The 21721-nt window shown below is 42.2% G+C and overlaps 1 protein-coding gene across 3 annotated transcripts in view; it reads left to right on the top strand.

The window, feature by feature from the left end:
* Positions 1 to 6490: 6490 nt before the first annotated feature.
* The window catches only part of PHKA2 (phosphorylase kinase regulatory subunit alpha 2), a gene marked incomplete at its 5' end in the record, with an annotated part of 87801 nt that continues 72570 nt past the window's right edge, over positions 6491 to 21721 (top strand). For all 3 annotated transcript variants that reach the window (XM_079726919.1, XM_079726918.1, XM_079726917.1), the window contains one exon: positions 6491 to 6568. In XM_079726919.1, coding sequence (XP_079583045.1) covers positions 6491 to 6568 — 78 coding nt within the window. The remainder of the gene's footprint in view (positions 6569 to 21721) is intronic.

Below are 21721 nucleotides of genomic sequence, written 5' to 3'. Positions count from 1 at the left end.
CTGTTGACTTCAGCCTGTTGGTGAGTTTCGTTGTGCATGCCTTTGTTGTAAATAAGCTAAATTCTAGTGACCCACATGTCAAAAATCTTACTTCTCCATTTTTGGTATTTATTTTCTACTGTGTAAATTTCTTTCTTTGTAGAATCACGGTTGTGTTGTTGTGTCTAATGTGATAATTCAGAAAATCCTTGCTGATTCAGTGACCTCTAAAACTCCTTTTGGAGATTATATGGGATGTGAAATACAGGAACTTCACTGAAATCAAGAAATAATGACGCCAGCCAGACTGGAAAAATGTAAGCAGATAGTGCCACAATTAGCTCATACAGTGCCTTGGAGTGAGTTAGAAAAAGGTGCCCCCACTGGGCAGACACAGCCCCATGGGCTCGTGATTTGGCAAACAGACTGAAGGCCATATTTTAGCCCCACTCACCCTCTTGGGTGCACCGTTGTTCAGGGTACCACCTGTACAACCGTACATAACATCCAATACTGACACCCATCTCCTGACCTCTTCCCTAATCATCAGATTATGGAAGCTGCACCAAGATGTTTAGCTTAATACCTTGGTCACAGAGAGGGAAGGAACTGTAATCTAGACCATATGGTAGAAAAATCATGACTGTGGAAGAGATACACTGCCACTTCTCAAATCCCCAGAGCCTCTCAGAAAAGGGCAGTAGAGTAGGATTACTTTTTAAAAGAGGTGTACATTAAAAAAATCACATTGCTGTTCTTTAAAAAGCAACTGCATGGTACTTTGTTGATTGCTATGACTGGTAGGTACACTCTGGCCCAGCCAGAGCTATAATTATTTTTGTTAAAGAATTGTCTTGATGAGTGTATAGTGACAAGGGGGAGCAGCTCTTGGGAACAGTGAACTATCCTGCACTGCTATTGTTTCCATATGTATCAAACACTGATTGCTCCTAGTCATAGCGAGTCTATCTTGCTTCCTACCTACAACTGCTTGATCAGTGCCTCAAGTATGTCCTTACTAGGAACATTTCAAAAACCTTTAGTTAGGTCTTTCACTAAGGTTCCCTTGCATATATTTCAAGTGAATGTTGTATCCCAGACTAACCACAGTAATAATGTAATACACTTCTGTGAGTGCTGATTTGTCTTTGCAATATTTCTTCTCCGATTTATTTAATTGCCTTGTATTTATACGTTAAAATTGACAAAAATGTTAAAATTGCCAAAATAAATTTGCAGTTAAGTCCTTTAAGTTTGAGAACTTTCACAAAAGGAAAACATTTGTGATCTCTTTCCCTGGTGGTGGAGCTTGGAAGCGGTAGGACCACCCTGATGAAGGCAACTTGACAGTAGCATCCTTTGGCAGGCAGCAGGCACGCTGTGACCGTGAAGTCAGAGCAGGGATTGTCCTGCCTCCCGAGATTGCTTTCTGAGGTCTCTTTTTCATTTTCCTCTTGCTCTTTCAAGATTATCTCTTTAACGCACGTTGACATTGGCTCACACAAGCCCCAGATTTGGATCTCCTCCAAGTGTCTGCTTCCTCAGCATCAAACAGTAGGATTTCAAGAAGGTGAGGATCGGAATTGGGGTTTCTGGGGAGCTGATTAGCATATAGGAGCCACAAATGGGGAAAGCTGGCCTCAACTCCACAAGAGGTCTCTGAGCAATCTCTCCTTCCACGATGCTCAGTTGCCTCAAAGATGTTGAGTACTAATTTGATGAGAGAGGTGGTAAGATACTCTAGATTTGGGGGTGAGATATCAGAAACCAAATCTCCCAAAGCAGATTATGTAAACAAAGTGTACACAAAAGTATACACAATGTCTGACAACCTTTAGGTCCTGCCCCCCACCCCTTATTTTTCCTATTGTGTTTTGTGTCTGGCTACAGTCCTTAAGCCAAATTCTCATCTGTATTTTTACTTCAGACAGATAAGGGGCAGGACAGAGAGAATGTTCCTGAGAAGCAGCCTCCTTTGGCTTTCAAATTAGTCCCACAATCTGAGACTCTACTGAAGGACACAAAGGTGGTGGCAATATGAGGAGGCAAGGAGTATCACAACAGTGGCCAGTATTTGAAGGAGTATTTTCTCAGAACATTCGAGAATTTTTTTTGTTTTGTTTTGTTTTCCCCCCAAAACACTGCATTCATTAATCCCACAAAGTAACTCTGTTAACTTCAATGAACAGCATCATGATTGTTCTCAGTAAAAAGGGTGAAATGTCTTCATTGGAGATACTGGGTTATGTCTAACGAGGTCACCTAGGAGGCAGGTTAGTTTGTTGAAGGTCATTTCCACAAAGAGCTAATTTACTGAACAAGCAATTTATCAAATGGACTAGCGCGTTGTCACTTTGTCTCCATAAGAGAATTTTAAGGACTATTGAGTTTGTCTCTGCTTCAGCTCCTTGCTACTGCGGTTGCAGTCTGAAGGACAGACAGGAGAAAGACAAGACTGAGTGGACATAAGAACATCATCTTGAACGGGAAGACTTCTTAGCAGTATATTCTTTTTTCTTTTCACCTCAGTCTCTAGGTACAGCATCAAAAAGTTGGGGTGGGGCTTCCCTGGTGGCAGAGTGGTTGAGAGTCCGCCTGTCGATGCAGGGGACACGGGTTCGTGCCCTGGTCCGGGAAGATCCCACATTCCGCGGAGCAGCTGGGCCCGTGAGCCATGGCCGCTGAGCCTGCGCGTCCGGAGCCTGTGCTCCGCACCGGGAGAGGCCACAACAGTGAGAGGCCCGCGTACTGCAAAAAAAAAAAAAAAGTTGGGGTGGACAAAAATTGAACACATTCTTCCAGAATGTGTTCTTTTAAATATATTTATAGGACTTCCCTGGTGGCACAGTGGTTGAGAATCCGCCTGCCAATGCAGGGGACACGGGTTCGAGCCCTGGTCCGGGAAGATCCCACATGCTGTGGAGCAACTAAGCCCGTGCACCACGACTACCGAGCCTACGCTCCAGAGCCCGCGAGCCACAACTGCTGAAGCCCAAGCGCCTAGAGCCCGTGCTCTGCAACAAGACAAGCCACCACAATGAGAAGCCCACGCACCGCAATGAAGAGTAGCCCTCGCTTACCACAGCTAGAGAAAGCCTGAGTGTGGCGACGAAGACCCAATGCAGTCCAAAGTAAATAAATAAATTAAAATAAAATAAAATATTTATAGATATATACCTCTCTGTGAAGAAATCTTATGCTCCCTGGTGTTTCTCTCTTTACATCTCAAACTAGCTGCAGGAAGCTGGAGCAGAGATACATTCAGCATTTTTTTAAATATTGTGATAAAAAACAAAATGATCTCCAGTCAACTAAAATTAAATTGTCATAGAAATAGTTTGGCAAATTGGCTATTTTCAGCAAATTAATTCAGAATGGACCCTCTCTTCTGTGTCAAAGATGGAGTGCTTTTCTTTAGAGTCAAAGACCTGAACCGTCCAAGAGAAACATTTGTTGGTTTCCACCTTGGATGCTGACATGTGGCTCCCTGGGAACTTCCTTGGCAGAAGCCCTCCATGGCAGGACAAGGGGCAGACCCTCTGGTTGGGGTACATGGTGCTACCTCAGGGTCTAGTTTCAGGCTTTCATCTTTATAAAGATCATGAATCAGCTTCAGAAACAACAGCATACCCCATCACATTCCATATCTGATTCTTCGCCCCCGCCCCCGCCCCCGCCCCCGGTACGCGGGCCTCTCACTGTTGTGGCCTCTCCCGTTGCGGAGCACAGGCTCCGGATGCGCAGGCTCAGCAGCCATGGCTCACAGGCCCAGCCACTCCGCGGCACGTGGGATCTTCCTGGACCGGGGCACGAACCCGTGTCCACTGCATCGGCAGGCAGACTCTCAACCACTGCGCCACCAGGGAAGCCCCCATATCTGATTCTTAACAAACATTTGAGAAATGACTCGGAGATGGGTTTCTGTTGGGACACAACCAGAGAACGGCTTCATGGATATAGGGACCAAGATACGGAGGTTTTATATCTCAGGGACATAGAAATCTAAGATATGAGTCTGATTTTTATATAGTAGAGCTTGTAGTCCAAAAAGAATCACTGAAATTTGCTTGGAGATTTAAAAGCTAAAAAGTAATAGCCTTCCTTCTTTTTGGTTTTATCCCTGAATTTCAAGCTTATTGAAAAATACAGCTTATATGATAATATACATTAAAGCATAGACCAAAGCCTAAGAATGTAGGCTGGCTATACACCAAAAGAGGTATATGTGTGGAGCAGAATTTACAAAGAATGAGATCAAGAGACTGAAAATGTTTCTATCCTGGATGGAAATGTCAGCTAATATGTAAAGGTCATCGGTTATTTTCCCCCGTGGCTACAAAATGGACTCTTGAAGAAGAACTCACTGTGAACAAAGGCAGTAATGAAAGGAAGCAATAATCCCAGCTTTTAGATACAGTATATGTGAGACTTCTGTAAGAGTACATATTCACATTCCAAGAGATTTAATGGTGATAATGTCTAGTTTTATTTACCCCTAGACCATAGCAAATTTTGCATGGAGGCACATCACGTGGATTGCTGCATTATTTAAGAACCAGTAGTAAGAAAACAAAAAGTAAGTGAGATAATGGGTTTGGTGCTTTAGTCGAGTGACACAGGTTTATGTTATGGAATTTTGAAAATGAACTTGGTTAAGGATGATACATAGGGGACCCAGCTGAACATGACTTATTTTCTTTCATTCATTCAGTACCAATTGAGCTACAACTACATGCTCAACACTGTATCAGGCACGGTAGGAGATACCAAAACTGTTTCAATGAGTAACTTACAATCCAGTTAGAAAAACATGCCTCACATGAAAACAATATGAGCAGTACATTGTTGTCAAATGATGATGGAACCAGCTATGATTTATGAAGTACTTTTCTATGAGCCAAGCATGGTGCTGAGTGCTTTATATTCACCCTCTTGTTCAAAGCCACCCTAGGAGGTAGGTGCTATTATTATCCCCATTTTACAGATGAGAACATTGAATATCAAACAGCTAAAACATCCCAAAGCTCGCACCACTTGTAAATGGCAGAACTGGAATTTGAACTCAATTTGAACTGACTCCAAGACCTAAGTTCTTACTAAAGAAATTGTTATGGGAATTCAGAGAATGGGGAGGGCTAATAGAGAAGAGCCGAGCAGGACCTTAAAGCAAAGACAGGCTTCAGATAGGCAAGGAGGAGGAGGAGGCCTACTGGGTCAAGCATACAGTAAATGCATGGAGACTAGCAAAGGGCTTGAGTTAAGGATATTAGCTGAGCTGTCCTCTGGAATTAACATGGGACCAGATTTCGGTGGAAAATGAATAGTGGGCAGAAGATTGTAAACACTGTGGGTAATGATCGGCCACGAGAAACTGTAATGTCGAGTTTCAAGTTGCAGGTCTGGAGAAGGACTGCAGGCCAGGCCCGGTGAGCTTCTCCCAGGTAACTAGTGGCGAGGCCGCAGGCGCGGGGGGGCAGCTGGGGGACCCTGCTCTGCCCCAGTCGCCCCCTCTCCTCTTCCCCCCTGGGCCCCACTAGTTCCGCTCGTGGGCGCAGACGCGCCAGGGGCAGAGCTGCTATTATGGCCCGCGGAGGGACGCCCAGGCAGCCGCAGTGGGCGGACCTATTTCTCCATCCCCCGCCCGGAGTCAGTCCTTTATCTCCGCAACTCCGAGCCTTCTGCTCCGCGGCGTCGGATCTAGGGGCGGTGTTAGAGGGCGGGGCCAGGGATGGGGTTGTAAAGCCATCTCAGGGCTGGGCGGGGCCGCCAGCGACAGAGCGTGTTAGGGGTGTTCTGGGCCTCAGGCCCGCCTCCGCGGATTCGGCTCCGCGCCGGGGGCGGGTCCGGGGGCGGGTCTGGGGCGTGCAGATGCCCGCGACGGAAGGACCTGTTTCAACAGCCCCCGCTGAGGTCGGCGGCCGGCGGGGAGGTAAGGGGCTCAGAGAGGCAAACGTTCTCGCCCGGAGCCAAGTTCCCCGCTGCTCTCGCGGGCCACCTCGTTTTCCTTCCCCCACTGGCCGCGACTCGGAGGGTTCCGTTCCGCGGCGGGAGCGCGGCCGGGGACTGGGCTGCGAGTGGGCTGCGGCAGGCGGGTCGGATAGAGTTCGCGGCCGGCCCCGAGGCCGCCTCACGACAGCCCGAAGACAAAAAAGACTCGACGGGGCATCGTCGCCCCACGCCCGGAACCCAGTTCCCCACTTCTCCCGCGGGGCCGCGGGAGACCCGCGAGCGTCGGGAGCGCTACGGGCCTGGTCAAGGCGGGGCAGCCATAGCGCCAGCCCCTATCTCCGCCTTCGCGCCTTTCAGCAGTAAGAAACTCTAGTTGGCTTGCTTTCCAATCATAGTTTGGTTCTGTTATTTTAAAAAGTCCCTACCTCGTAACGCCGGGCTCCATCTCGAGAACTGACCGAGGCTGTGAGTGCTTGGGAACCGAGCCCGCTCGGCGGCCGCAGCCCGGGCGTCCCACCTCCTTGCAGCAGGTCGGACGCCGAGGCCCCGGAGCAACGCGGAGATGAGGAGCAGGAGCAATTCCGGGGTCCGCTTAGACGGATACGCGCGGCTGGTGCAGCAAACAATCCTGTGTTACCAGGTAAGGAGGGACCACCCCGAACTGCCATCTCGAGGCACTTATTCTCCTACCCAGCCCCCTCTCGTGTCCTGAGACTTTGCAGTTAAGAGGTTTCCTCTTTAAATCCAGCACTTGCTGGCTGATGGTTACTCCCCACCCCCATTCCCACCCCGTCCACTTTACGAGCCAGGGGACCTAAGGGCTGTGCGGCTACACTTCACAGGATTCTTTGACCACTGTTTGGGATCGAAGATAGAAGGAGCCCCCTGGGTGCCCTGGGTACAAAATGCGTCTTTCTGCATTGACTCTGCTTCTTTTGGATGGAAGGAGGTGTGTGTAGGTTGGACAGAGCACACTGAATGAGGATGGTGAGCTCTGGACTGGGAGGACAGTAGACAGGAGTGAAGAAACTCCTGAGGTGTGCATCCCACGCCGGGGTGTGTGGCGACTGCTGCTATTCTGCCCTTGAATTATCTTGTTAGAGACCCACCTGCGAGGGTCTTAGGGCTCACTCTGGTTGCTATTTTACAGATGAGAAAACTGCAGGCCAGAAAGGTTACTGCAGGTAGCAGGGTTAGACCCAAATGCAGGTCTTCTCCCAAGTTGGAGGGCATCTTCGAAGCTGCCCACGTGGTCTGAGGTATGGAGTGTCTCCTGTTTTGTATTACCCGGCTAAAGTTATATCTGGGCCCATCATGTAAGACCACTGGACTATTTTTATTCCTAGTGAAGGCAACAGCTATGTTGCTTGCCCTCAATCAACAGCAATTATTTATAGGAGCTCCATGTCAGAGAAGGAAGTGACCTTCCAGGGTAGAGGCCTGGCCTTCAAGTTGGGAGCCATGGTCACTCCCAAGCCACTGACCCTTTTCCCTATAGCCAATTTCACAGCCTTGTTTCTTCATTCAGGAAATATTTATTGTGTACCTATTATGTGCAAGGCACTCTGTCAGGTGCTGGGCCTACAAAGAAGAATAAATACTTGTAGTGCAGTGAGATGTATGCGTAGGGAATAGGTCCAGAGTCCCTTGTCTGAAACTCCTGGGGTCAGATGTGGTTTGCAAGTCAGCAGTGTTTGGATTTTAGGAAGGTAATATACATATATATTCTCTAGTAACTGCAGTGAAGTCTAGGCAGCACCCTTAATCAAACACATTATTATTTTCCACATTGGAATATGAAGATTCACACTGAGTAGGAAAAGTAAAGACTGAAAGTAGTTTCACATCAGTTCAGGTCACCTTTTGCCACCAAACGAGCTTGCTGCAAAATTATACAAACACTTTAAATTTTCAGAGCATATTGGCTTCTGAAATTGCACATGAAGGACTGTGGTTCTTATTTTGGGAGCTTAGCCCGGTTTGGGGAGCAGGGAGGAGTCCTGGAAGAGACGATGTTCAAGCTAAGAACTGAAGAAGAAGTAGGCAGGCAAATGGGGGTGTTTTTTTTTTCTTTTTTTGCTCTCCTCTTTGGAATATATTATAATTACTTCTACAAAGTGTTTTAAAAATCCAAGTTGAAAATCCTTGCCCTTCATTACTGTGATGGAAGGGGCTTTAAGGAGAACTGATCGAGCTTGGTTCTTGTGTTACACCTGGGTTTGAATCTCTAGCTCGTCCTTCAACTACAGGTGTAACCGTTTCCCAGCCTCTCTGAGACTATGCCCCTATCTGTAAAGTGAGGATATAAACACCTGTGATTACTGCCCAGTATGTTGCCTGCCCACCCCACCCCCCAGTAGGCAGTTAGCAAATAGTGAGTGCTGTTGGTGGTGTTACGGTTGTGATATAGGCCACACATATCCAGGCCACAAGTCCTCGCCTCACCACCCTGGCCCAGGATGCTCTTTTTCCTGAAGGCCTTGATGCAGCTACTAATTGCTTTCTGGTCTTTGAACATAATTATGTCTCCTCATGGATTCTGCGAGATCCTTAAGCACGAGACCTCATCAGTTTCATTCCTTTTGCATCAAGCAGTGCTCCAGGCACATGAAAAGTACCCTTAAGTCCTTGTTGATAAAATATGTTCTGCAGGCTCTGAGCCATCCTAATGACCCAGCTATTGATCCAAGCTTACCTTCCCTCAGGAGCAAAAGAACTGTCTTCCCATTAAAGCAAATCTGCAGCATTGGACTTTCCTCTCCAACATTTTAATGATTAAAAAAAAGTTGTCTGAGCCTTTAGTTGTATTTATTTTGGGGGTAGTTCGTGAGAAGTCCTCACGTTTGCCCTGTTTTTCCCTTCCTGACTGCATAGTCAAGCTTTTCTGGTTAACCAGAACACTCCAAGTACGGTTCTGTTGGAAAATCCCATGAGCCTGCACATGCAGAATCACTCCTTCCCACTTTCCCCCACCTCGCGCCCATCCCGTCCCAACAGCTAGTTTTCACAGTTGTAGAGGCCTAACCCATTTAGGGCCTGGTCATCTTTTCCGAGTGATCTTAGGCAGGTCCACTGTGTAAGAATGAATGAGCAATTTTATGTTATGCGTATTTTACCACAATAAAAAATGAATGAGCTGGACTCTGAATGAGTGGTTTCTAAAGTTTATACTATATTTCCCATCTGTAGATGGGTGCAGATGTTTATGAGGAAGTTTTCATTGTCAGCTGGTAAAAGGCTGACCTCTTTCTGATTTGTTGGGTTTTTTTTTTTAAGTATAGTTGATTTACCATATTAGTTTCAGGTATATAACTTGGTGATTCAATAGTTTTATAGATTATATTCCATTGAAAGTTATTATAAAATAAGGGCTATATTTCCCCATGCTGTACAATATATCCTTGTAGCTTCTTGATTTTATACATAGTAGTTTGTACCTCTTAGCCCCCTACCCCTATCTTGTCCCTCCCCCTTGCCTCTTCCCACTGTTAATCACTAATTTGTTCTCCATATCTGTGAGTCTGTTTCTGTTTTGTTATATTTGTTTGTTTGCTTTATTTTTTAGATTCCACATATAAGTGATAAAACACAGTATTTGTCTTTCTCTGTCTGACTTATTTCACTAAGCCTAATACCCTCTGGGTCCATCCATGATGTGGCAAATGGCAGAATTTCATTCTTTTTTATGGTTGAGTAGTATTCCATTGTATATATACACCACATCTTCTTCATCCATTCATCTGTTGATGGACATTTAGGTTGCTTCCATATCTTGGCTATTGTAAGTAATGCTGCTATGAACATTGGGGTGCATGTATCTTTTCAAATTAGTGTTTTTGTTTTCTTTGGATATGTACCCAGGAGTGGAATTGCTGGATCATATGGTAGTTCTGGTTTTAGTTTTTTGAGGTCCATACTCTTCTGTGGTGGCCGCACCAATTTACATTCCAACCAACAGTGTGCTAGGGTTACCTTTTCTCCACATCCTCACCAACATGTTATTTGTGTTCTTTTTGGTAGCCATTGTGACAGGTGTGAGCTGGTATCTCATTGTGGTTTTGATTTGCATTTCTCTAATAATTAGTGGTGTTGAGCTTTTTAAGTTGAGATCAACTTACATTGATTTCACTTGTTAGAAATCGTTCAGTGTTAAATATATCAAACTCATAATTATTCTTTTGTTAGAGGCAATACTTTGCTCAGATCAGCTAGCATATCAACTAATTCCTTTTCCTGTGTCTGTGAAAGAGAATTTTTTCCATTAGTCATTTGCCAAATGTACTTACTGCTAAATAATAAAGATTGACAAAACCAAAAGCCAGTTTTTTAAAAAGACTAATAAAAAGGCAATCACAATAGATGTAAAATTTTAAATTAACCAGATAATGGAAATTAATTTTTAAAAAATTTTAAAGATATATGTGATTTATAAGAGACAAACCTAAAACTGGATACTGAAAGGTTGAAAGTAATTAGTGAGACAAGATATACCAGGCAAATGCTAACCAAAAATAAGTTGGTGTAATTATATTGATACTAACATCAGGCAGATAAGCTTTTGAAATTTAAAAGAATTCTATTAGGGATTAAGAAATGTTATTACTAGATGATGAAAGGATAATTCACCAAAAAAAATAGAGCAGTTTTAAACCCACAGAATACTAACAACATAGCTTCAAAATGTATAAAGCAAAACTTGACTTAATTGTTACCAAATCCATAACCATAATGGGAGTTTTTAAATACCCTTCTCTCAGATACTAATAAAGCAGAGAAATAATTAGGACATAGAAAATTTGAACACTTCCATAAGAAACAAACTTGATCAAGTATACATATGTAGAATTCTGTGCCCAACCAGTAGAAAATACTTATTTGTTTCAACCTTGCAAAGTATATTTTTCAAAAATTGATGACAAATTAGGGTATAAAGGAAACCTCAAAAAATACTGAAGAATCAACTTGATGCATACCACACTTTTTGACCAAAATGCAAGAAAATTAGAGAGCAATAAACAATGACTGCTAAAGCGCCCCCCCCAAATATGTTTGGACTCCTACTAAGCCCACTTCTAAATATATTTAAACAGATCATGGATATGTATGTCATGAATATATATACATATATATATGTACACACATGATGTCATGGATCTAAGCAGAAATTATAATGGAAATTATGAAATATTTAGAACTGAATAAAAACAAAGGCATTCCAAATACCAATTTATGGAATATAGCTAAAGTGGGATGTGAAGAGACGTTTATATCCTGAAATGTATATATTAGAAAAGAAGAAAGATTTACAAATTAGTGAACTCAAGTTGAGAAAAGGACAACAGAGTATACCGAAGGAAATAATAAAGACAAGACCAACAATTAATGTAATATAAAACAAATAATAAAGATTGACAAAATCAGAAGCTAGTTTTTTAAAAAGACTAATAAAAAGGCAAACTTCTGTCAGGGTTGATGGGGGGGATGGGAAAAGGGACAAATAAACAATATTAGGAGAAAATAGAAAAATACTGTGAACAATTTTGGGCAGTAAATTTGAAAACGTAAATGACCGTTTTCTAGATAAATGTTACCAGTGTTTAAGCAAGAAAAAATTATATCCTAATTAGACTATAACCATTAAAGAAAATTGAATGAGTGAAAAAAATCCTAGTCCAAGATGAGTTTATAGACTAGGACCAAGGAACATTTAGAGGTTTATTTATTCATTCATCTTTGAAGGCTAAGGCATTTGGCTTTTATTCTGAGTGGGAAGGGAAGCCATGAGAGGGCTTTGAGCAGATGAGTGGCATCATCTGAATGATGTTTGAAAAGAATCACTCCACCGGCTGCATGGAATATAAGGTGTCAAGATGCAAAACAGGGTGACCAGTTAGGAAGCTTCTGCAATTGGAGCATGATGGCTCAGACAAGGGTGGTTGTAGTGGAGACAGATAGGAATGGTTGAGTTTGGGGAAAATTTCACAGATAGAGACAAGTTTTACTGGTGGACTGAGTGTACGATGTATGGAAAAAAGAAAAGTCAAGAATGACTCCAAGATTTTTGGCTTGAGTGACTGGTAGGATGGAATTGCCTTTTACTGAGATGGGGAAGATTGTGGAGGAGCACGTTTCTGGGGGAAGATAAGGAGTTTTATTAATTTCGAGGTGCCCATTAGACATCCAAGTGGAAATGGTAAATAGGCAGTTGAATATATGAGTCTAGAAGTCAGGGGAGAGGTTAGGGCTGGAGATGAAAATCTTGGAGCTGTTGGTACACATATATGTAATGAAAGATAATGAGAGTGGATGAGATCACAGGAGTGAGTTAAACAGAGAAGAGATGACATTTAAAGAGGAGCTTTCCAAAAATGGAGAGCTCCAGAAGATGAGGAGGGACCACCAAGGGAGACTGAGAAGCAGCAGATGAGGAAGTAGGAAAACCAGCCAAGGGTGGTTGTCATCCTAGAAGCCAAGTGAGGAAAGTGATTCAAGGAGGAGTATCAGATGGGGGAAAGACTAATAATGGGTCAAAGACAAGTAGCAGCAAGACTGAGAAGTGACCATCAGATTTAGCGGTGTGGAAGTGGTTGGTGATCTTGTCGTGCAGTTTATGTGAGTATTAGAGGCAGAAATTGGTTGAGGCGAGCTCAAGAGAGAAGGGAAGAACAAGAGCTAAAGATTGCGTTGAAACGATTCTTTTGAAGAGTCTGCGGTAAAGGAGAGCAGTGGTTGGGTGGAGATGTGAGCTTGAGAGGGGTTTATTTGAGAAATTATATATCTGGTAGAAATGATCCAGTAGATAGGGAAAAACTGATAATGCAAGAGTGAGAGTGGGAATTACTGGAGCAGAGATAGTTTATCCATCAAAACAAGAGGGAAGGCAGGGTACGCGGGCTCAGTGTTCTCTTTTGATTGTTTCTACTTTCTCAGTGAAACACAAGGCACCGTCTTGAGGAGAGGGGAGAAGGTTTGAAATTGTCCTTTAGGAGAAGAAGGGAATGGATGGTCCAGCGATTTCTAGTATGATTGTTGGACAGCATTAAGGGTCATTAATTTCAAGCAAGTTCAACCAGTATGGCTGTGTGTTTTTTTCCAGCTGCGCAGGTGCACCCCCAGCGGCAGGCAAAGAGTCAGATTTAACCAGAGCTCGGGTTTTTGCATGGCGACTACAATGGAGTGAGAGAGGGGCAAGAGATTAACAGATCACCCCTCTCTTAAATAAACCGTTTCAGATAAAAGATAAAGAGGGATAGCTACCAACTCCTTTTATGTGGCCAATATCCCAAGATACCGTAGTCAAACAAGACATAATGAGAAATATTATTTATGGAGGAAATTCGCTTGTGAATATTGATGCAAAAATATAAAGTAAATTATTAATAAAATGAAGCCAGCAATGTATTAAAAATACAGCATAATCAAGTGAAGTTTATCTCAGTAACACAAGGAAATTTTCTTTAAGAAAATCTATTAATATAACTTACCATATTAATAAAGGAAAAAAAGCCTTCAACTTTATCTGTAACATTTTATTTCTTTTTTTAAAAAGGAAGGAATTTGTACCGTTCCTTCATGGTGGAATGCTTTCATTTGTTGGAGCTGAGCGATGGGTATTGGTTACATTGTTCTCTCTGCTTTCCTATATGTTTGAGATTTTATTAAGTTGTAAAAATTAAGGCCATATTAACAAACATAGTCTAGGAGTAACCCAGGAGTCAGCTTGGATTTCTTCTTTGCCCTCATGCCCCACCAAAAAGTGAGAGAATGTCCTAATAAATTGGATCACCCAAATCTCTCTGCACGCCACCCTCTCTATCCCTGTCCTCTGCCCCCACCCGAGTCCAGGCCACCATCATCTCATGCCTGGACTGCCCCTCTAGCCTCCTGACTAGTTCCTTGCTTCCACTCTTGACCCCTCCTCCCCAGCAGTAAGCAACCTTACATCAGGCACCAGACTACACTGCTCTCGTGCCTACAAATTGCCATGGCTTTTGTCACTCCTAGAATAAAATGCAGAGTTCTATCAAACTTTGCAGTCCAGCTGCAGCCTAGCTCACCAGCTTCTCACTCACCGTCAGTGGTGTGCTGGTAAATGCTTAACAGCTGGCTCAGCTGACTTGAAAACGTGGCTTCTTTGTCAAGAGCCATACCAGGAGGGAGAAAATGAGAGAAAACCACCCCCAATTTCTCATGCCCAACAGCAAACTCTTGATCTTTCCCAACAAATCTGGGTACCACCACCCATTTGGAGCCCCGAGTCAGCAACCCAGGAGTCTTTTTGGCCCCTTCTTTCTTCCTTTCCCACCTGTATTCCATCACCAAGCTCTGCTGATTCTATCTCCTGAACGTCTCTTGAATCCATCTGCTGCTTCTGCTCCTCTCTACCGTCACCGCCCTCCTTGTCTAAGCTGCCAGCCTTGCCAGTCTCTACCCCGGTGCTAGCTTCCCAGCCTGTTTTCTCTCTGCAGCCACTCTCAGTCCCCTCCCGGTATTTCTCCTGACTGCAGCCGAAGTGGTCTTCTCCAAAGCGGGTATGCCCTCCTGCCGCACCCTCACTCTGGGTAACATCTTAACCTCCCTTCCACCCGGGCTCCACCGGGGAAGCCCTCGCTCCCCTCCCTCCTTTATGCCCTCACAGAATGACACACATCCCCTTTGCTGCACTTAACCGAGTTGGAATTTTACATCTATTTGTGTGATTTAAAATGAATGAATTCCCACTAGGCTATAAAGTCCGCTGCACAGGACCAAGGATTTCTTTTTAATTACCATTTTGTCCTTAGCACTTAGTGTCTGGCAGTTGTAGAGATTTTAAAAACAGCTGTTGATTGAATGAATAAATGAATGAAATAAAATGCTTAAACCACGTAGTCTATGTGCTGTAGTATGAGCAGTTAATAAATGACCACTGCTCTTGTTATTATTATTCATCAGACCTCTACCATACAACCATCATTTGGGGGTTCTTAGAACCTCATTGTATTTCCATAAAAAGAGGCTGGGCCAGAGTTGCTGCAACCTATCTGTCCGTTGTCCTTAGTTCAGTTTAATCTAGCAGGAATTTATTTAATAGTCAAGGTGGGAATGAGAACAGTTGTGGGCCAGGGCATGCACAAGCATTCCAGGCAGCACTGAGTCCAGAAAGGGCAGAAATGACATTTTTCGTCCATAGTCAGACAGGGACTATCTGACAGATGGTTGTCTGATCCGTGTGTCGAAGATTCGAGAAAGAGAGCACTTGATAGATAACCTAGTATCAACCCCAGCCCTGCCTTCTGCCATCTCCCACTTCAGTTCTTTTTTTTTTTCTTTTTTTACATCTTTATTGCAGTATAATTGCTTTACAATGGTGTGTTAGTTACTGCTTTATAACAAAGTGAATCAGTTATACATATACATATGTTCCCATATCTCTTCCCTCTTGCGTCTCCCTCCCACCCTCCCTATCCCACCCCTCCAGGTGGTCACAAAGCACCGAGCTGATCTCCCTGTGCTATGCGGCTGCTTCCCACTAGCTGTCTATTTTACGTTTGGTAGTGTATATATGTCCATGCCACTCTCTCGCTTTGTCACAGCTTACCCTTCCCCATCCCCATATCCTCAAGTCCATTCTCTAGTAGGTCTGTGTCTTTATTCCTGTTGTGCCCCTAGGCTCTTCATGACATTTTTTTGTTTTTCTTAGATTCCATATATATGTGTTAGCATACGGTATTTGTCTTTCTCTTTCTGACTTACGTCACTCTGTATGACAGACCCTAGGTCCATCCACCTCATTACAAATAGCTCAGTTTCGTTTCTTTTTATGGCTGAGTAATATTCCATTGTATATACGTGCCACGTCTTCTTTTTCCATTCATCCGATGATGGACACTTAGGTTGTTTCCATCTCCTGGCTATTGTAAATACAGCTGCAATGAACATTTTGGTACATGACTCTTTTTTTTTTTTTAATTAATTAATTAATTAATTTTTTTATTAGTTTCTGCTTTATAACAAAGTGAATCAGTCATACATATACATCTGTTCCCACATCCCTTCCCTCATGCATCTCCCTCCCTCCCACCCTCCCCATCCCACCCCTCCAGGCGGCCACAAAGCACCGAGCTGATCTCCCTGTGCTCTGCGGCTGCTTCCCACTATCTATCTACCTTACGTTTGGTAGTGTATATATGTCCATGCCTCTCTTTCCCTTTGTCACAGCTTACCCTTCCCCCTCCCCATATCCTCAAGTCCATTCTCAAGTAGGTCTGTGTCTTTATTCCCATTTTACCCCTAGGTTCTTCATGACATTTTTTTTTTTAAATTCCATATATATGTGTTAGCATACGGGATTTGTCTTTCTCTTTCTGACTTACTTCACTCTGTATGACAGACTCTAGGTCTATCCACCTCATTACAAATAGCTCAGTTTCGTTTCTTTTTATGGCTGAGTAATATTCCATTGTATATATGTGCCACATCTTCTTTATCCATTCATCCGATGATGGACACTTAGGTTGTTTCCAGCTCCGGGCTATTGTGAATAGAGCTGCAGTGAACATTTTGGTACATGTCTCTTTTTGAATTATGGTTTTCTCAGGGTATATGCCCAGTAGTGGGATTGCTGGGTCATATGGTAGTTCTATTTTTAGTTTTTTAAGGAACCTCCTTACTGTTCTCCATAGTGGCTGTACCAATTCATTCCCACCAGCAGTGCAAGAGTGTTCCCTTTTCTCCACACCCTCTCCAGCATTTATTGTTTCTAGATTTTTTGATGATGGCCATTCTGACTGGTGTGAGATGATATCTCATTGTAGTTTTGATTTGCATTTCTCTAATGATTAATGATGTTGAGCATTCTTTCATGTGTTTGTTGGCAGTCTGTATATCTTCTTTGGAGAAATGTCTATTTAGGTCTTCTGCCCATTTTTGGATTGGGTTGTTTGTTTTTTTGTTATTGAGCTGCATGAGCTGCTTGTAAATTTTGGAGATTAATCCTTTGTCTGTTGCTTCATTTGCAAATATTTTCTCCCATTCTGAGGGTTGTCTTTTGGTCTTGTTTATGGTTTCCTTTGCTGTGCAAAAGCTTTTAAGTTTCATTAGGTCCCATGTGTTTATTTTTGTTTTTATTTCCATTTCTCTAGGAGGTGGGTCCAAAATGATCTTGCTGTGATGTATGTCATAGAGTGTTCTGCCTATGTTTTCCTCTAAGAGTTTGAGAGTTTCTGGCCTTACATTTAGGTCTTTAATCCATTTTGAGTTTATTATTGTGTATGGTGTTAGGGAGTGTTCTAATTTCATTCTTTTACATGTACCTGTCCAGTTTTCCTAGCACCACTTATTGAAGAGGCTGTCCTTTCTCCACTGTACATTCCTGCCTCCTTTATCAAAGATAAGGTGACCATATGTGCGTGGGTTTATCTCTGGGCTTTCTATCCTGTTCCATTGATCTATCTTTCTGTTTTTGTGCCAGTACCATACTGTCTTGATTACTGTAGCTTTGTAGTATAGTCTGAAGTCAGGGAGCCTGATTCCTCCAGCTCCATTTTTCGTTCTCAAGATTGCTTTGGCTATTTGGGGTCTTTTGTGTTTCCATACAAATTGTGAAATTTTTTGTTCTAGTTCTGTGGAAAATGTTATTGGTAGTTTGATAGGGATTGCATTGAATCTGTAGATTGCTTTGGGTAGTATAGTCATTTTCACAATGTTGATTCTTCCAATCCAAGAACATGGTATATCTCTCTATCTATTTGTATCATCTTTAATTTCTTTCATCAGTGTCTTATAATTTTCTGCATACAGGTCTTTTGTCTCCTTAGGTAGGTTTATTCCTAGATATTTTATTCTTTTTGTTGCAATGGTAAATGGGAGTGTTTTCTTGATTTCACTTTCAGATTTTTCATCATTAGTGTATAGGAATGCCAGAGATTTCTGTGCATTAATTTTGTATCCTGCTACTTTACCAAATTCATTGATTAGCTCTAGTAGTTTTCTGGTAGCATCTTTAGGATTCTCTATGTATAGTATCATGTCATCTGCAAACAGTGACAGCTTTACTTCTCCTTTTCTGATTTGGATTCCTTTTATTTCCTTTTCTTCTCTGATTGCTGTGGCTAAAACTTCCAAAACTATGTTGAATAAGAGTGGTGAGAGTGGGCAACCTTGTCTTGTTCCTGATCTTAGTGGAAATGCTTTCAGTTTTTCACCATTGAGGACGATGTTGGCTGTGCGTTTGTCATATATGGCCTTTATTATGTTGAGGAAAGTTCCCTCTATGCCTAGTTTCTGCAGGGTTTTTATCATAAATGGGTGTTGAATTTTGTCGAAAGCTTTCTCTGCATCTATTGAGATGATCATATGGTTTTTCTCCTTCAATTTGTTAATATGGTGTATCACGTTGATTGATTTGCGTATATTGAAGAATCCTTGCATTCCTGGAATAAACCCCACTTGATCATGGTGTATGATCCTTTTAATGTGCTGTTGGATTCTGTTTGCTAGTATTTTGTTGAGGATTTTTGCATCTATGTTCATCAGTGATATTGGCCTGTAGTTTTCTTTCTTTGTGACATCCTTGTCTGGTTTTGGTATCAGGGTGATGGTGGCCTCATAGAATGAGTTTGGGAGTGTTCCTCCCTCTGCTATATTTTGGAAGAGTTTGAGAAGGATAGGTGTTAGCTCTTCTCTAAATGTTTGATAGAATTCGCCTGTGAAGCCATCTGGTCCTGGGCTTTTGTTTTTTGGAAGATTTTTAATCACAGTTTCAATTTCAGTGCTTGTGATTGGTCTGTTCATATTTTCTATTTCTTCCTGATTCAGTCTTGGCAGGTTGTGCATTTCTAAGAATTTGTCCATTTCTTCCAGATTGTCCATTTTATTGGCATAGAGTTGCTTGTAATAATCTCTCATGATCCTTTGCATTTCTGCAGTGTCAGCTGTTACTTCTCCTTTTTCATTTCTAATTCTATTGATTTGAGTCTTCTCCCTTTTTTTCTTGATGAGTCTGGCTAGTGGTTTATCAATTTAGTTTATCTTCTCAAAGAACCAGCTTTTAGTTTTATTGATCTTTGCTATTGTTTCCTTCATTTCTTTTTCATTTATTTCTGATCTGATCTTTATGATTTCTTTCCTTCTGCTAACTTTGGGGTTTTTTTGTTCTTCTTTCTCCAATTGCTTTAGGTGCAAGATTAGGTTGTTTATTCGAGATGTTTCCTGTTTCTTAAGGTAGGATTGTATTGCTCTAAACTTCCCTCTTAGAACTGCTTTTGCTGCATCCCATAGGTTTTGGGTCGTCGTTTCTCCATTGTCATTTGTTTCTAGGTATTTTTTTATTTCCTCTTTGATTTCTTCAGTGATCACTTCGTTATTAAGTAGTGTATTGTTTAGCCTCCATGTGTTTGTATTTTTTACAGATCTTTTCCTGTAATTGGTATCTAGTCTCATAGCATTGTGGTCGGAAAAGATACTTGATACAATTTCAATTTTCTTAAATTTACCAAGGCTTGATTTGTGACCCAAGATATGATCTATCCTGGAGAATGTTCCATGAGCACTTGAGAAAAATGTGTATTCTGCTATTTTTGCATGGAATGTCCTATAAATATCAATTAAGTCCATCTTGTTTAATGTATCATTTAAAGCTTGTGTTTCCTTATTTATTTTCATTTTGGATGATCTGTCCATTGGTGAAAGTGGGGTGTTAAAGTCCCCTACTATGAATGTGTTACTGTCGATTTCCCCTTTTATGGCTGTTAGTGTTTGCCTTATGTATTGAGGCGCTCCTGTGTTGGGTGCATAAATATTTACAATTGTTATATCTTCTTCTTGGATCGATCCCTTGATCATTATGTAGTGTCCTTCTAATAGTCTTTATTTTACAGTCTATTTTGTCTGATATGAGCATTGCTACTCCAGCTTTCTTTTGGTTTCCATTTGCATGGAATATCTTTTTCCATCCCCTTACTTTCAGTCTGTATGTGTCTCTAGGTCTGAAGTGAGTCTCTTGTAGACCGCATATATATGGGTCTTGTTTTTGTATCCATTCAGCCAGTCTGTGTCTTTTGGTGGGAGCATTTAATCCATTTACGTTTAAGGTAATTATCGATATGTATGTTCCTATTCCCATTTTCTTAATTGTTTTGGGTTTGTTATTGTAGGTCTTTTCCTTCTCTTGTGTTTCTTGCCTAGAGAAGTTCCTTTAGCATTTGTTGTAAAGCTGGTTTGGTGGTGCTGAACTCTCAGCTTTTGCTTGTCTGTAAAGGTTTTAATTTCTCCATCAAATCTGAATGAGATCCTTGCTGGGTAGAGTAATCTTGGTTGTAGGTTTTTCTCCTTCATCACTTTAAATATGTCCTGCCCGTCCCTTCTGGCTTGCAGAGTTTCTGCTGAAAGATCAGCTGTTAACCTTATGGGGATTTCCTTGTGTGTTATTTGTTGTTTTTCCCTTGCTGCTTTTAATATGTTTTCTTTGTATTTAATTTTTGACAGTTTGATTAATATGTGTCTTGGCGTGTTTCTCCTTGGATTTATCCTGTATGGGACTCTCTGTGCTTCCTGGACTTGATTAACTATTTCCTTTCCCATATTAGGGAAGTTTTCAACTATAATCTCTTCAAATATTTTCTCAGTTCCTTTCTTTTTCTCTTCTTCTTCTGGAACCCCTATAATTCAAATGTTGGTGCGTTTAATGTTGTCCCAGAGGTCTCTGAGACTGTCCTCAGTTCTTTTCATTCTTTTTTCTTTATTCTGCTCTGCAGTAGTTATATCCACTATTTTATCTTCCAGGTCACTTATCTGTTCTTCTGCGTCAGTTATTCTGCTATTGATCCCATCTAGAGCATTTTTAATTTCATTTATTGTGTTGTTCATCGTTGCCTGTTTCATCCTTACTTCTTCTAGGTCCTTGTTAAATGTTTCTTGCATTTTGTCTATTCTGTTTCCAAGATTTTGGATCATCTTTACTATCAGTATTCTGAATTGTTTTTCAGGTAGACTGCCTATTTCCTCTTCATTTGTTAGGTCTGGTGGGTTTTTATCTTGCTCCTTCACCTGCTGTGTGTTTTTCTGTCTTCTCGTTTTGCTTATCTTACTGTGTTTGGGGTCTCCTTTTTTCAGGCTGCAGGTTCGTAGTTCCCGTTGTTTTTGGTGTCTGTCTCCAGTGGCTAAAGTTGGTTCAGTGGGTTGTGTAGGCTTCCTGGTGGAGGGGACTAGTGCCTGTGTTCTGGTGGATGAGGCTGGATCTTGTCTTTCTGGTGGGCAGGTCCACGTCTGGTGGTGTGTTTTGGGGTGTCTGTGGACTTATTATGATTTTAGGCAGCCTCTCTGCTAATGGGTGGGGTTGTGTTCCTCTCTTGCTAGTTGTTTGGCATAGGGTGTCCAGCACTGTAGCTCGCTGGTTGTTGAGTGAAGCTGGGTGCTGGTGTTGAGATGGAGATCTCTGGGAGATTTTTGCTGTTTGATATTTTGCGGAGCTGGGAGGTCTCTTGTGGACGAGTGTCCTGAACTTGACTCTCCCACCTCAGAGGCACAGCACTGACTCCTGGCTGCAGCACCAAGAGCTTTTCATCCACAGGGCTCAGAATAAAAGGGAGAGGAAAAGAAAGAAAGAGGGGGGGGGGGAGGGAGGGAGGGAGAGAGAGAGAGAGAGAGAAAGAATGAAAGAAAGAAAGAAAATAAAGTAAGATAAAAGAAAATAAAGTTATTAAAATAAAAAATAATTATTAAGAAAAAAAAATTTTTTAAGAAAAAAATGGACAGGCAGAACGCTAGGACAGTGGTAAAAGCAAAGCTCTACAGACAAAATCACACACAGAAG

The sequence above is a fragment of the Hyperoodon ampullatus genome, assembly GCF_949752795.1.
Source record: "Hyperoodon ampullatus genome assembly, chromosome: X".
Lineage (NCBI taxonomy): Eukaryota > Metazoa > Chordata > Mammalia > Artiodactyla > Ziphiidae > Hyperoodon > Hyperoodon ampullatus.
This window is presented reverse-complemented; position numbering and strand designations above follow the sequence as displayed.